This window comes from Aulonocara stuartgranti (assembly GCF_965226115.1).
Source record: "Aulonocara stuartgranti genome assembly, chromosome: 3".
NCBI lineage: Eukaryota > Metazoa > Chordata > Actinopteri > Cichliformes > Cichlidae > Aulonocara > Aulonocara stuartgranti.
Window position 1 is genome coordinate 15,759,245 of NC_138941.1, and position 13,449 is coordinate 15,772,693.

General features: G+C 42.4%; 1 protein-coding gene across 1 annotated transcript in view; it reads left to right on the forward strand.

Annotated features, from left to right (window-relative positions):
* LOC309702571 (uncharacterized protein) overlaps positions 1 to 13,449 on the forward strand; it is a 546,755-nt gene that overhangs the window by 78,714 nt on the left and 454,592 nt on the right. The window contains exon 12 of the mRNA XM_082527164.1: positions 10,158 to 10,334. Coding sequence (XP_082383290.1) covers positions 10,158 to 10,334 — 177 coding nt within the window. The remainder of the gene's footprint in view (positions 1 to 10,157; positions 10,335 to 13,449) is intronic.

A 13,449-nucleotide genomic window follows, 5' to 3' on the forward strand; every position in this document is an offset into this window, starting at 1 on the left:
TTCTGTCTTTCTGCTCACCAAGAAGCTGTAAAACCTGCAGACATAGTTTGTCTTAAACTTAGTGTCAGTAAACAGTCACAGGCCTCAGGTACTTTTTAATGTCCTCAATCGCTTTCTTCGTTGACGTGATAATGTCGGAGTCATTTCTTCACCAAGTATTTGTGATGATTTTTTAGCATTTTTTAACAACAAGCTTCTATCTATTAGGGCTCTTGTCTCGCCGACTGCTGCCTCAGATCCGAGTCTTTCTCCTGTGTGCGCAGCTGTCTTAGAGCAGTTTGATCCCGTCTCCCTTAATGACTTGACTGCAGAAGTTTGTAACCTAAGATCATCACACTGCCCCTCTGATTGTCTCCCCCCAACTACTCTTTCAAGGATTGTCAGGTTGGAGATCGGCCTATAATTAGCTAAGACAGCTGGGTCTAGGGATGCTTTTTAAGTAAAGGTTTAACTACAGCCAGCTAGGGATGGGTACCGTTTAGATTTGAAAACCTGCTAAAGCAGAATCAGTTGCTTATGATGGCTTTTTTCTTTTACATTAATCACGTATAATCTTAACTCAAAGTGAACATAGACTTGATTGAAGTAACTCAGATCAGCCAATTCAAAATGCTAATTCAATCAACTCTGAGTTTATGGCTAGACTCAGTTTGTTGGCCCTGGACCTTAAAACTATTCCCTATTTGTCCCTCATGTTTTTTGGGTATTGTTTTCACATCTTATGTCACGGCTAGCGGGGCGAGCCATGTTGAATTTAATAAAGGACCCAAGATGCCGACACTGCTGTGAAGTGAGTGAGCTTTATTGAAACGGTGAAGTGCAGTGGAGATGGCCTGTGCAGAAGCTAAGATAACCTCTACTGAAAAAACTAAAAAACTAACCTGAAACCTTAAACGGAGACACGGAGAGATAATACAGACGAACCAGCAAAAAGCAGGAGAAAACAAAGGGCTCATATACACAAAAGAGCAATCGGGGAATGAGAAAAGGGAGACACAGCAGGATTCATTGGACATAACCACACAAGGGGAAGCAAAAGTAGACACACTAACATAGGACATGGCATAATGGAATACACGCGTGGTAAGACCAGCCGTACGCAGACAGCACTTGATCTTCGATTAATCAAAGCATAAGCAGATATTTTATACCATCAGGGTTTGAATTTAATGGCGCCCCCTCATGCGTCATCAGATACAATATATGCATACATCAACTCAAAACCACAATGACTTTTAACACAGTTTGAAAAGAAAATTGTCTTCGTCTTCACGGCAGATGTTTCCTGTCAACCTTTTGACTGCCGCTTCTCCAAACCCGCACTGAGTGTGTGTGTGTGTGTGTGTGTGTGTGTGTGTGTGTGTGTGTCATCCTTAAATGCTCTCTCATCTCACCCGTTGCACTTCTGAGCTTTCACCAGAACAGAGGCTCATCCTTACATGTAATCCTCAGAATAACCTGCACTTAGACTCTGCTTTCGGTTTCACTTCTGCAAAAGGCACACTCTGCAAACCTGCAATTTCCTTTCAGCCTGCAACTTAGTCTTTCTGAAAGACACACACTGTTTAAACATCTGAATGCAATATCAATGCTGTAGATTATATTATTAATGCAATGGTAATGATGATGATTATTAACAATAGCAGTAAAATAATTTCCCTGATCTCCACAACTGTCAAAATAAAACAGGAAGTGAACACAGAGACACAATACTAACACAGTACAGAGGGAACACAGAAACCAAAACCTCAGAACTAGAAAATCTTAATAAGAATGAAATTGTAACAAAAGACAAGAACAATCAAAACAAAACCACTGAGTCCACAGACTCGGGACATACATCGGCTCAAACTGTAGTCATAAATATTTTGTACTTGTAAATCAGACTGTGTAGTTGTGAACTGATTTTGTAAAATTGTAAAACAAAATATCTGAAAAGTTTATGTTTTTGCGTTCATTGATTTGTGTGTGTAAAAATGTAAAAATGTAATAAATGTAATAAACATTAGAACTACTTTTGCTGACACAAAGTTTGGCGAGCACTGCAAGTTGGCACTTTAAACCAGTCACTGATATAAAGAGAGCACCTTGTTCCAGGGCATCTGAGCATGGAGGGAAAGCTTTATGCAGGAGACGGTAAGAGCTGTTGGGACACCGCCTTTAGGTCAGGAGATGCACACGCCTACAGCACAGCCAGGGCTAATCTAAAGAAGGGCATCAAAAAAGCCAAACACCATTACAAAAAGAAGGTAGAAGAACACTTCTCCAACTCCAACCCCCGACGCATGTGGCAGACTACAGGACCACCAAACCCTCCCCCGCATCCTCTGATGTCTCCTTCCTCAACGAGCTCAACAAATTTTATGCTCGTTTTGAGCGAGGGAACCCCACAACCACAACCAAAGCAGACATGACGCCAGACCACCAACCTCTGACTCTCTCCCCCACCGATGTAGGAGCGGTGCTGAGCAGGATCAATGTCCACAAGGCTGCAGGCCCTGATGGCATCCCCGGGCGTGTTCTCAGAGCGTGTTCTGGGGAGCTTGCAGGAGTGCTCACAGACATATTCAATCTGTCCTTGGCCCACGCTGTGGTACCGGCCTGCTTCAAATCCACCTCCATCGTCCCGATACCCAAAAACTGCAACCCATCTTGCCTCAATGATTACCGCCCAGTAGCACTCACCCCCATCATCACTAAGTGCTTAGAGCAGCTGGTCCTAGCACACTTCAAATCCTGTCTCCCCCCCACCCTGGACCCCCACCAATTCGCAAACCGCCAGAACAGGAGCACAGAGGATGCAGTCTCCATCGCACTGCACTCTGTCCTCTCACACCTGGACAACAACAACACCTACGCCAGAATGCTGTTTATAGACTTCAGTTCAGCGTTCAATACAATCCACCCCTCACAACTCATCAGGAAACTGACAGACCTGGGCATCAATTCCCTCATCTGCAAATGGTTACTGGACTTCCTGACCAACCGCCCCCAACATGTCCGGCTGGATAACCGCTGCTCATCTACAATCACGATGAACACCGGTGTACCACAAGGCTGTGTGATGAGCCCTTTCCTCTACTCCCTCTTCACCCACGACTGCAGACCTGCTGATGGTTCCAACACCATCATTAAGTTTGCAGATGACACCACGGTGATTGGCCTCATCAGTGACAACGATGAGGCCGCCTACAGGGAGGAGGTGGATCGTCTGGTTGAGTGGTGCGACACAAACAACCTGCTGCTTAACACCGAGAAGACCAAGGAGCTCATCGTGGACTACAGGAGGAGTGCTGACCCACATCCACCCATCCACATTAAGGGGACGGCTGTGGAGCGTGTGAGCAGCTTCAAGTTCCTGGGAGTCCACATCTCCGAGGATCTCACCTGGACGACCAACTGCTCCAAGCTGGTCAAGAAGGCTCACCAGCGCCTCTTCTTCTTGAGGACTCTGAGGAAGAACCACCTGTCCTCAGACATTCTGGTGAACTTATATCGCTGCACCATCGAGAGCATCCTGACCAACTGTATAACAGTCTGGTATGGGAACTGCTCTGCCTCGGACCGGAAGGCGTTGCAGAGGGTCGTGAAAACTGCCCAGCGCATCGCCGGAGCACCACTTCCTGCCATAAAAGACATCTACAGGAAGCGGTGTCTGAAAAGGGCTGGGAAAATCATCAAAGACCCCAGTCACCCATCACATGGACTCTTCACCCTCCTGCCCTCTGGGAGGCGCCACAGGAGCCTCCGGACTAAGACCACCAGGTACCGGAACAGCTTCTTCCCCACAGCTGTCAGACTCCTGAACTCTGCCTCCTGACATCTGACCCACGTTAAACTCATGGACTGAACATACACACACACACACACACAATGGACAACTGTACCCTCAAACACACAATAATAACATGGACTGAACCACCACTCACAACCACTAGCACTTTATATAGCCTCTGTAGAAACTATCTACACCCTCACTTATCTTAACTGCACTACAGTATAGCTCTGTGTAAATAATCATTCTGTACATTCGATAATCTTTAATCCTACAACTGTTTACAACTTGCATACTTCCCATTTCTGTATAGCTGTATATCTCAGATTCTGTAAAGTTATTTATTTCATATTCTGTATAGTTTTTCATATTTATATCCTGTTCATAGCCTGTACATAGCTTGTACTCACTACAGCCTGTACATACTTATAGTTATAGAATATTCACAACATACTTCATACCGTGTACATTATAACATACCATAATAGACCCATTTCTGTAATATACTCACATATCTATATTATTGCTAATATATATTGTAATATATCTATATCACTAAAGCACTTCTGGATGGATGCAAACTGCATTTCGTTGCCCTGTACCTGTGCATGTGCAATGACAATAAAGTTGAATTCTATTCTATTCTATTCTATTCTATTCTAAAGAAACTGAGCAGAAAACTACAGACATCTGGAAACTGAGTTGTTAATTCTCAGTGGGATCAGCAGGACTAGCAAAGCTTCACCATGACAGTCATCTGATTGACTGAACCCATCCAAACATCACTTCATGGACCTTTAGCTTGTGTCTGTGTGTGGACAGACATAACATGAGCTAATTATTCATTACTCCTCCACAGAGTGGACCAGGAGAGAGCAGAGGTTTCCACTGGACAGTCTGCACAGCAAAATCAAACACACCTGGACTCTGTGGTTATGGTTTGTAGTACTACGTTTACATTTATTCTTTTCAGTCACCTCTATGCTGCACTTTGTGGACCAGAGGATTGTCAGTGTGTCCAACATAAATCAGAGTTTGGGCTCCATGATTTCAGTCAGATTGGGATGACTGTAGCTCAGGAGGGGAGCAGGTCAGCTACTAGTCAGAAGGTTTGTGAATCAAACCCTGGCTGGCAAATGTACTGGGTAACGTACTAAACCCAAGCTGCCCTCTGATGCATCCATCAGAGTGTGAAAGAAAGTATTTAAGCATAGAACAATGTGCTTGGTTGAATGAGGCATGTTTTATAAAATGCTTTGTGTGCACAGAGTATCAAAGAGAGCTATATAAGAACCAGTCCATTTACCACTGGGTAATTCATACAGTCTTCTTTTCCAGCGGCTGGAGGACAACATCACCATGTTTGTGAAGAACGAGCTGAAGAAGATCCAGAAGGTTCTGAGTCCAGATCACCCAGAAACTTTAAAGAGCCAGATGGAGGATGAGGAGATGTTTGAAGGTGAGGATGAAGATGAAAGAAAGAGCTGCAGAGAAGCATTTGTGAAGATCACACTCCACTTCTTGAGGAGACTTAAGCAGCATGAGATGGCTGACCATCTGCAGAGCAGTAAGAGAATTTCTCTAAAGACTGAATATTGATCTTTCCTAATAGCTCAAGAAATGGACCAATAGACATTCATCCTTTCAGGGTACTGAAAGGCTATGATATTTATTGTGTAATATTTTTTTCTGAATTTCTTATCTTCAGAAATATTTGCTCCACTCCGTAAACGTGAACTTAAAGCCCAACTGAAGAAGAAGTACCAGTGTGTGTTTGAGGGGATCGCTAAAGCAGGAATCCCAACCCTCCTGAATCAGATCTACACAGAGCTCTACATCACAGAGGGAGGGACTGCAGAGGTCAATGATGAACATGAGGTCAGACAGATTGAAACAGCATCCAGGAAACCAGACAGACCAGAAACAACAATCAGACAAGAAGACATCTTTAAAGCCTCACCTGGAAGAGATGAACCAATCAGAACAGTGCTGACAAAGGGAGTGGCTGGCATTGGGAAAACAGTCTTAACACAGAAATACAGCCTGGACTGGGCTGAAGACAAAGCCAACCAGGACATCCAGTTCATATTTCCATTCACTTTCAGAGAGCTGAATGTGCTGAAAGAGGAAAAGTTCAGCTTGGTGGGACTTGTTCATCACTTCTTTAATCAAACTAAGGAATCAGGAATCTGCAGGCTTGAAGACTTCCAGGTTGTGTTCATACTTGATGGTCTGGATGAGTGTCGACTTAATTTGGACTTCAACAAAACTAAAATCCTGACTGAAACAAGAAAGTCCACCTCATTGGATGAGCTGCTGACAAACCTCATCAGAGGGAACCTGCTCCCTTCTGCTCGCCTTTGGATAACAACACGACCTGCAGCAGCCAATCAGATCCCTCCTCAGTGTGTCGACATGGTGACAGAGGTGAGAGGGTTCACTGACCCACAGAAGGAGGAGTACTTCAGGAAGAGATTCAGAGATGAGGAGCAGGCCAGGAGGATCATCTCCCACATCAAGAAAGCTCGAAGCCTCCACATCATGTGTCACATCCCAGTCTTCTGCTGGATCACTGCTACAGTTCTGGAGGATGTGCTGGAAACCAGAGAGGGAGGACAGCTGCCCAAGACCCTGACTGAGATGTACATCCACTTCCTGGTGGTTCAGGCCAAAGTCAAGAGGGTCAAATATGATGGAGGAGCTGAGACAGATCCACACTGGAGTCCAGAGAGCAGGAAGATGATTGAGTCACTGGGAAAACTGGCTTTTGATCAGCTGCAGAAAGGAAACCTGATCTTCTATGAACCAGACCTGACAGAGTGTGGCATCGATATCAGAGCAGCCTCAGTGTACTCAGGAGTGTTCACACAGATCTTTAAAGAGGAGAAACAACTGTACCAGAACAAGGTGTTCTGCTTTGTTCATCTCAGTGTTCAGGAGTTTCTGGCTGCTCTTCATGTCCATCTGACCTTCATCAACTCTGGACTCAATCTGCTGGAAGAGCAACAAACAAGCTCTCAGACAGAAAAATACTTCTACCAGTGTGCTGTGGACAAGGCCTTACAGAGCCCCAATGGACACCTGGACTTGTTCCTTCGGTTTCTCTTGGGTCTGAAGCCTAATCAAACTCTTTTGCAAGGTCTGATGACACAAACAGGAAGTAGTTCAAAGACCAATCAAGAAGCAGTTCAGTACATCAAGGAGAAGCTCAGTGAGAATCTGTCTGCAGAGAAAAGCATCAATCTGTTTCACTGTCTGAATGAACTGAATGATCGTTCTCTACTGGAGGAGATCCAACAGTCCCTGAGATCAGGAAGTCTCTCCACAGATAAACTGTCTCCTGCTCAGTGGTCAGCTCTGGTCTTCATCTTACTGTCATCAGAAAAAGATCTGGATGAGTTTGACCTGAAGAAATACTCTGCTTCAGAGGAGGCTCTTCTGAGGATGCTGCCAGTGGTCAAAGTTTCTAAAAAAGCTCTGTAAGTTATAAAGTTTTTATTATTTAATTTGGTTGGTATGTTATGGAAAAACACACTGCCATCAACTTCTGTTTTGTTTTTGTCAAAATCACTGTAATATAATCACTGTACCTTTATATACACGTGACTTGTATTAATGTTGCTGCCCTCTTGTGGCTAAAGTGTAATTATGTTATTGTTATTGGGGAGGATTTGAGAGTAACATGCCAAGTGACTCAGCACCTTCGCTTTAGCTTAAAAATCCAAATTCTTATGTCATCAGTTATAGTTGCATGTATTCATTATCATAATTTAACCTTTAATGTTGATGTCTTAAATTTATTTTGAGTAAACTAGCAATAATTTTATGGTTTATTAAATAAATACATCACTAATGAATTATTTATTTCAGTAATTAATTAAACATTTACATAATTAATAAAAAAATATATATTGATAATGAATTATCAGTTAATTTCATTTAAAATAATTCATTATTTATTTATGTACAATTCTAATTAGTTAATTACATATTTAATCAATTATTGGTTTGTTTTCTATTTTAATTATTTTAATGACACATTTAATGAATTATTTAATGATGTATTTTTTTAATTCACGTTGCTACTCCTGGCCCTGCATCGCTGTTCATAAATACATTTTATTTGTCAGCTTCACCCATCAAAGTCAGGGGGCGGGGTTAATGCTGATCAAGTCAAAACCATTGCTGTGGTCTGGTGGGCGTTCTTTTAGTGGGCTTTTCTCAATACTAAGTAGGCCTACACACCAGGGTTTGGACATGTGTGGACCCAAACTATAATTAAACTTTACCCTTTTTTGTGTGTCACCAAATACACTTTTAATATTTTCTAGACAAGAATGTAGTGGCATAATCTTTAACCTCTGTTGGCTCCAAACAGAAGTGACAGACTTGAGCAGGGTTCATTTAAAGGCTGACAGAAGTGGAGTGGTGACGGGGAGATGTTTAACAGGACAGTGTTTCAGCCTCCACAGGTTCATGTTGTGCTCCATCAGTCAGTGAAGATGAAGTCAGTGCTGATGAGGCTGTAGAGTGTGTGAGGGATGTGAATGAGGATGATGAAGATCTGATGATAGCAGATAAAAACAGGCTGCAGAGACTTTGAGCCATACAGGGCACACAGTGTGTGTACAGAACAGCTGAAATCATTATGGAGGCCTCACTGGGATATGGAAGCATCACAGTACAGCTTCAGTGAAGCATTAAAGTCTCTGATATGAGTTGAGAAATGAAGCAGCCAGAGCTTTTTCATGAGTGGAAATCCACTGTGACTGTGAGCTGCTGCTACAGCCTCCAGATTAGCCAGCAGCTCATCCTGCTCAACATTTCCTCACCAACTTTAATGGAAGTGTGATGTTTTCAGCTGGAGTAATGGTCAGGGTGGCCTCCCTCTCCTCTTCTTCTCCTCTTCCTCTTTCATTTGTAAAGCCATTTCTGCTGCTTTCATTCATTTGGAAGTCCTGTAGCTGAGTTTGGGAGAGACTAACAGCTTCGGCAGCAGAGGGGAGAAAGGCTGTAACACCACCACTTTACTCTGTTCTACCTGTCACATCATTTTATCAGGAAACAAATGTGCTCATGTTTTTACTATGTTTGTCTTGAAGATGTAAGAAGATCACATGGTGCTTTTTATTATTGTGTTGGTTTGTTTCCTGTCTCTTGGATGGAGCCAGCTGTGCGTGGCCCCTGGGCCTGTGGTCAGAGTGTGTGCTGGATAATCCGGCCCAGGATGAGGCCAAACTGACATGGGATGAAATGTCTGTCACATAATTGAGCTTAGTGTAGTTTCATTTCTGCACAATTTAAAAAAACCAAAACTTTGTTCTGTCTTTTCTATGTTATACTGTAGACTTTCTTTGATACTGTGTCCAAAAGGAGCAGCTTTTACTTTGAAGGGGAGGCGTCTCTGTTTCCTCTTCAGGTTGGATGATGGAAGCAAATTAGTAGCTGTGTCCCAAAACGTCGGCTGCATCCTCCGGAGGCCGCATTTGAAGGCCGATTACGTCACAGCCAGGAGACGAAAGCTGTCCGTATTCGTCGACTCCTTCAAATGCAGCCGACAAATGCGTCCTTCATTTCCCCGAATGTGAAGGATGGGTCGGGTGTGTCCTCCGTGGCCCACCATATGTCAGAAGTCATAGCGCGGCCCAGCCAAATTTCAGCTGCCAACAATATCGGCTGCTACTAAGTTTTAAAATTACTCTTATTAATCTTTCCGGGTCACAAAATAAACTTTTAACATATTTTCATGTGAGAAAGTAGCTGTGTAAACTTCAAATATCTGCTTGGTTTATCAAGACATCGCATATTTGCAAAAGTCTGCCAACGTTTTCGGAGACGTCTGTTCCCCACCCGCTCGATAGCAATGGTCACTCCAGCCGATGAGAGCAGCGGACTCCCGGCTTCATCATTTCAGACCCCCGCTTTTCGCTACTCAGCCTTTTCGGTCACAGCCAGCTGCACATAGAGACCAGTGTTGTTAGTCCAGGTCAGAAGATGACTTGTTGGAATGAAAATGAGCTTGTAGTTTGTCTGCTTTAATAATGTGACTGGAAAAAGGTGTTGGACTTCAAATATGTCCATTTCTTTCACACTTCACCTTTAAAAGTGAAGCCTTGTGGTTCCTGGAAGGAAAAACACGACTTTTTCAAGTCTTTGTCCTGTTTTTATGATAAATGTACGACTTTAATGTGAAACATTCAGAGTTTTTTCTCTTGTTGTGTTTGTTTGAAGCTGCTTCCTGTTGGCTTCAGCTGTTTGGAGTTTCCATTTTCTAAACTTCTACATTCTGAACCTTCTTCAGCTCTGAACAGATGATGAAACACTGAATGATTTCAAGCTCACACTTTGTCTAATAAACTTACATCGTTCATTCTTTATACAGATTGAGGGGCTGTGGTTTGTCAGAGATCAGCTGTGATTATCTGGCAGCAGCACTGAAGTCCAACCCCTCCCATATGAGAGAGCTGGACCTGAGCTACAACAACAAGCTGCAGGATTCAGGAGTGAAGCATCTGTGTGGTTTCCTGGAGAGTCCAGGATGTGGACTTGAAACTCTGAGGTCAGTCAGCATGTTTTAGTTGTGCTGAGATGAATATGATGTGAAAGTTGTGCTGACACTAAACTGCAGACATCAGGCTGATATTATACTGATCCACACTGAGGATCTTCATGGAAAAGTCTGTTTTCTTCTTCTCTGGTTTAGTCCATTGACTGCAGCAGAACAATGTTCACATTTCAAACAGTGATGCTCAACGTATGGCCCGCGGCCCACACGCGGCCTGCCCACCTTTCCTGATTCAGAGAGAGGGGACCCTGATTAACTGTGTAGTGTTCTTCCTCACAGTATCAGACACAACAATGAATAATCCACAGCTGACTATCTTTAGCAGGTCAAAGGTCACGGCACACAGCAGACAGTGGGAAATATTATAATTATGATCATTTATCAGCACATATCCATATGTATAAAAACAAAGCTGACACTGTGAGACTTGATCAGAGGTGTGATCATCACAGCAGAGGCCTTTGTGTCAAAGTCACTGAGGATCAAACAAAAACACATGAAGCAGATTTTCCTGTTCTGGCTCTTTATAGCAGATAACCTTCAAAATATTCTGCAGTACATCAAAAACTGAAGCAAACCATGAATCAACATGTGAACATGAGCTGATGCTGCTGAAGGGAAGCAAAGTTACAGAGGTTTGATTACAGACACAGCTGAGAGTTTGTAATCTGTCATCATTTTAAAAGGTTTAAATTTCTTCAGTATGGAACAGCAGAAATGAGGCTTTGTTTTGGGAGGCCGACAGCAGTGAACACAACAGCAGACTGGTGCGTAATAAGCAGTGAATAATGCAGGAAACAGATTTTTGAAGGTAAACTGTTCTTGAAGTACACTGAGAGAGAGAGAGCTGTGCAGGAAGTAAACGTCAAAGTCAGAGAGAATTCATGACGATGTTCATCAAACGTAAAGCGTAGTTTGGATCTTCTTCTGCTGCTGGTTCAGTCAGTTTTGGTTGGAGACAGATGAAACCTGCAGCTTCAGGATCTGTGAGCTGTCCACTTTCAGCCCCGACGGCATGTCCGTGTACGTGCCGTCGAGTGAACGATCCACGCTCTGTGTTTCCATCTTTGTGTGTTTAGCTGCTCTCATTTACTGTTTTGTCTGTTTGCTTGTTGTTGAAATACTTTTGGGAGCTTTAACCTGAGATTCTGGCAAAATAAATTTATATTAAAAATCTATTCAGGATTGAATGAATCAACATCGCTTTTGTTAAGGTTCAGATATTGAGGAAGGAGAGTAAACACAACCATGGTCCAAAAGATCTTTGTCAAACAATTGATTTTAATGAATACACGCGTTGGGGGACCAGTGCCTGTTCACAGACAGCGCTGATCTCCGACTACTCAAAACATTAACAGATTTTTTATACCCTCAGGGTTTGAATTTACTGACGCCCCCTCATGCGTCACAGATACACTTCATACATAGGTCACATCAAAACCACAATGACTTTTAACACAGTTTAAAAAGAACATTGTCTTCTATCTTCATATCCGGTATTTCCTGTCAACCTTTTGACTTCCAGTTCTCGTCTGGAACTGTTCCTCTTTTTGCAGAGACAACATGAAACTGTTCCTCTTTTGCAGTGACAATTTCGCAGTTACAAGCAGACATGACTAACCTTTCACCTATACATGAGTCTAACTAATGTGTGTGTGTGTGTACATGTCGTCCTTATATGCTCTCTCATCTCACCCGTTGCACTTCTGACCTTTCACCAGAACAGAGGCTCATCCTTAGGTGCAATAACCTAACTGAAACTATATGTACTATGTTGAATAAATGTTATACTCAAGAACGTCTACTAAAAGCTTAATAAAAGAATATAAAAGTATAACAGACAATTTGAATAACCTGGTTATTCGAATAGCCTCGTCCAAACAGCTCCTCAGAATAACCTGCACTTAGACTCTGCTTTCGGTTTCACTTTTCCTGTCACTCTGACTTTGGACAGAGTGTACTCAGAATCAACAAAATCAGCACATACAAACTTAAGATTATAACAAGCATTCAAAAGCATTTAAGATTATAGATTCAACTCAACAGTTTAAAGTGGTTATAACTGCACCTGTAATAAAGGCTAATTGGATACCAAAATGTTTAAACATCTGAATGCACTATCAATGCTGTAGATTATATTATTAATTCAATGGTAATGATGATGATTATTAACATTAGCAGCAAAATATCTCTCCAGTCTCAATACTTTATTCAAATTAAAACCATTTAAATAGGAAAATCCATTTCTTTACACCCACCTCTAATGCTGGGTAATGTCAGCTGGTACATGTGCAACTGGCTGTGAGGCTCAGGGAGCGTCTACAAAGTGCAACACTGAAAGACCATCATTCATAAATATTGGGTAATAACTGGACTCTCATACAGCGAGACTCAAATGCCTTTAAACATCAGCTTATCCTGCTGATCCAAGTCCAACACTGAGTTTGTAAAAACATGTTTGTGAATCATTTTGTTTGGTTTCTGAGGAAAATGATTCAATAACTTGCTGCTAATACACAACATTTCATCATATTTCCTCATAACTCTCTTTTGTCTGACCATTTGAATCCCATTTGAATTTGCAATAAAGGATCCACAGAGTTTGGTGACAATAATGACAGTAGATGTTTGTGTGAAAGTGCTGGAAGCAAATGAGTGTGTGATGTTCTTTCAGTGTTGCACTTTGTAGACGCTCCCTGAGCACTGGTCCCACAACCAGCTGCACATAGAGACCAGTGTTGCTAGTCCAGGTCAGAAGATGACTGGTTGGAATGAAAATGAGCTTGTAGTTTGTCTGCTTTAATAATGTGACTGGAAAAAGGTGTTGGACTTCAAATATGTCCATTTCTTTCCCAACAGAGGTCGATTATCTTGTTAATAATTTTACCTCCTCACTACGTACGACTCTGGATACTGTAGCTCCGGTGAAAATTAAGGTCTCTAATCAGAAGTCCCTGACTCCGTGGTATAATTCTCAAACACGTAGCCTAAAGCAGATAACTCGTTAACTGGAGAGGAAATGGCGTGTCACAAATTTAGAGGATCATCATTTAGCCTGGAGAAATAGTTTTTTGCTTGATAAGAAAGCCCTCCACAAAGCCAGAACATT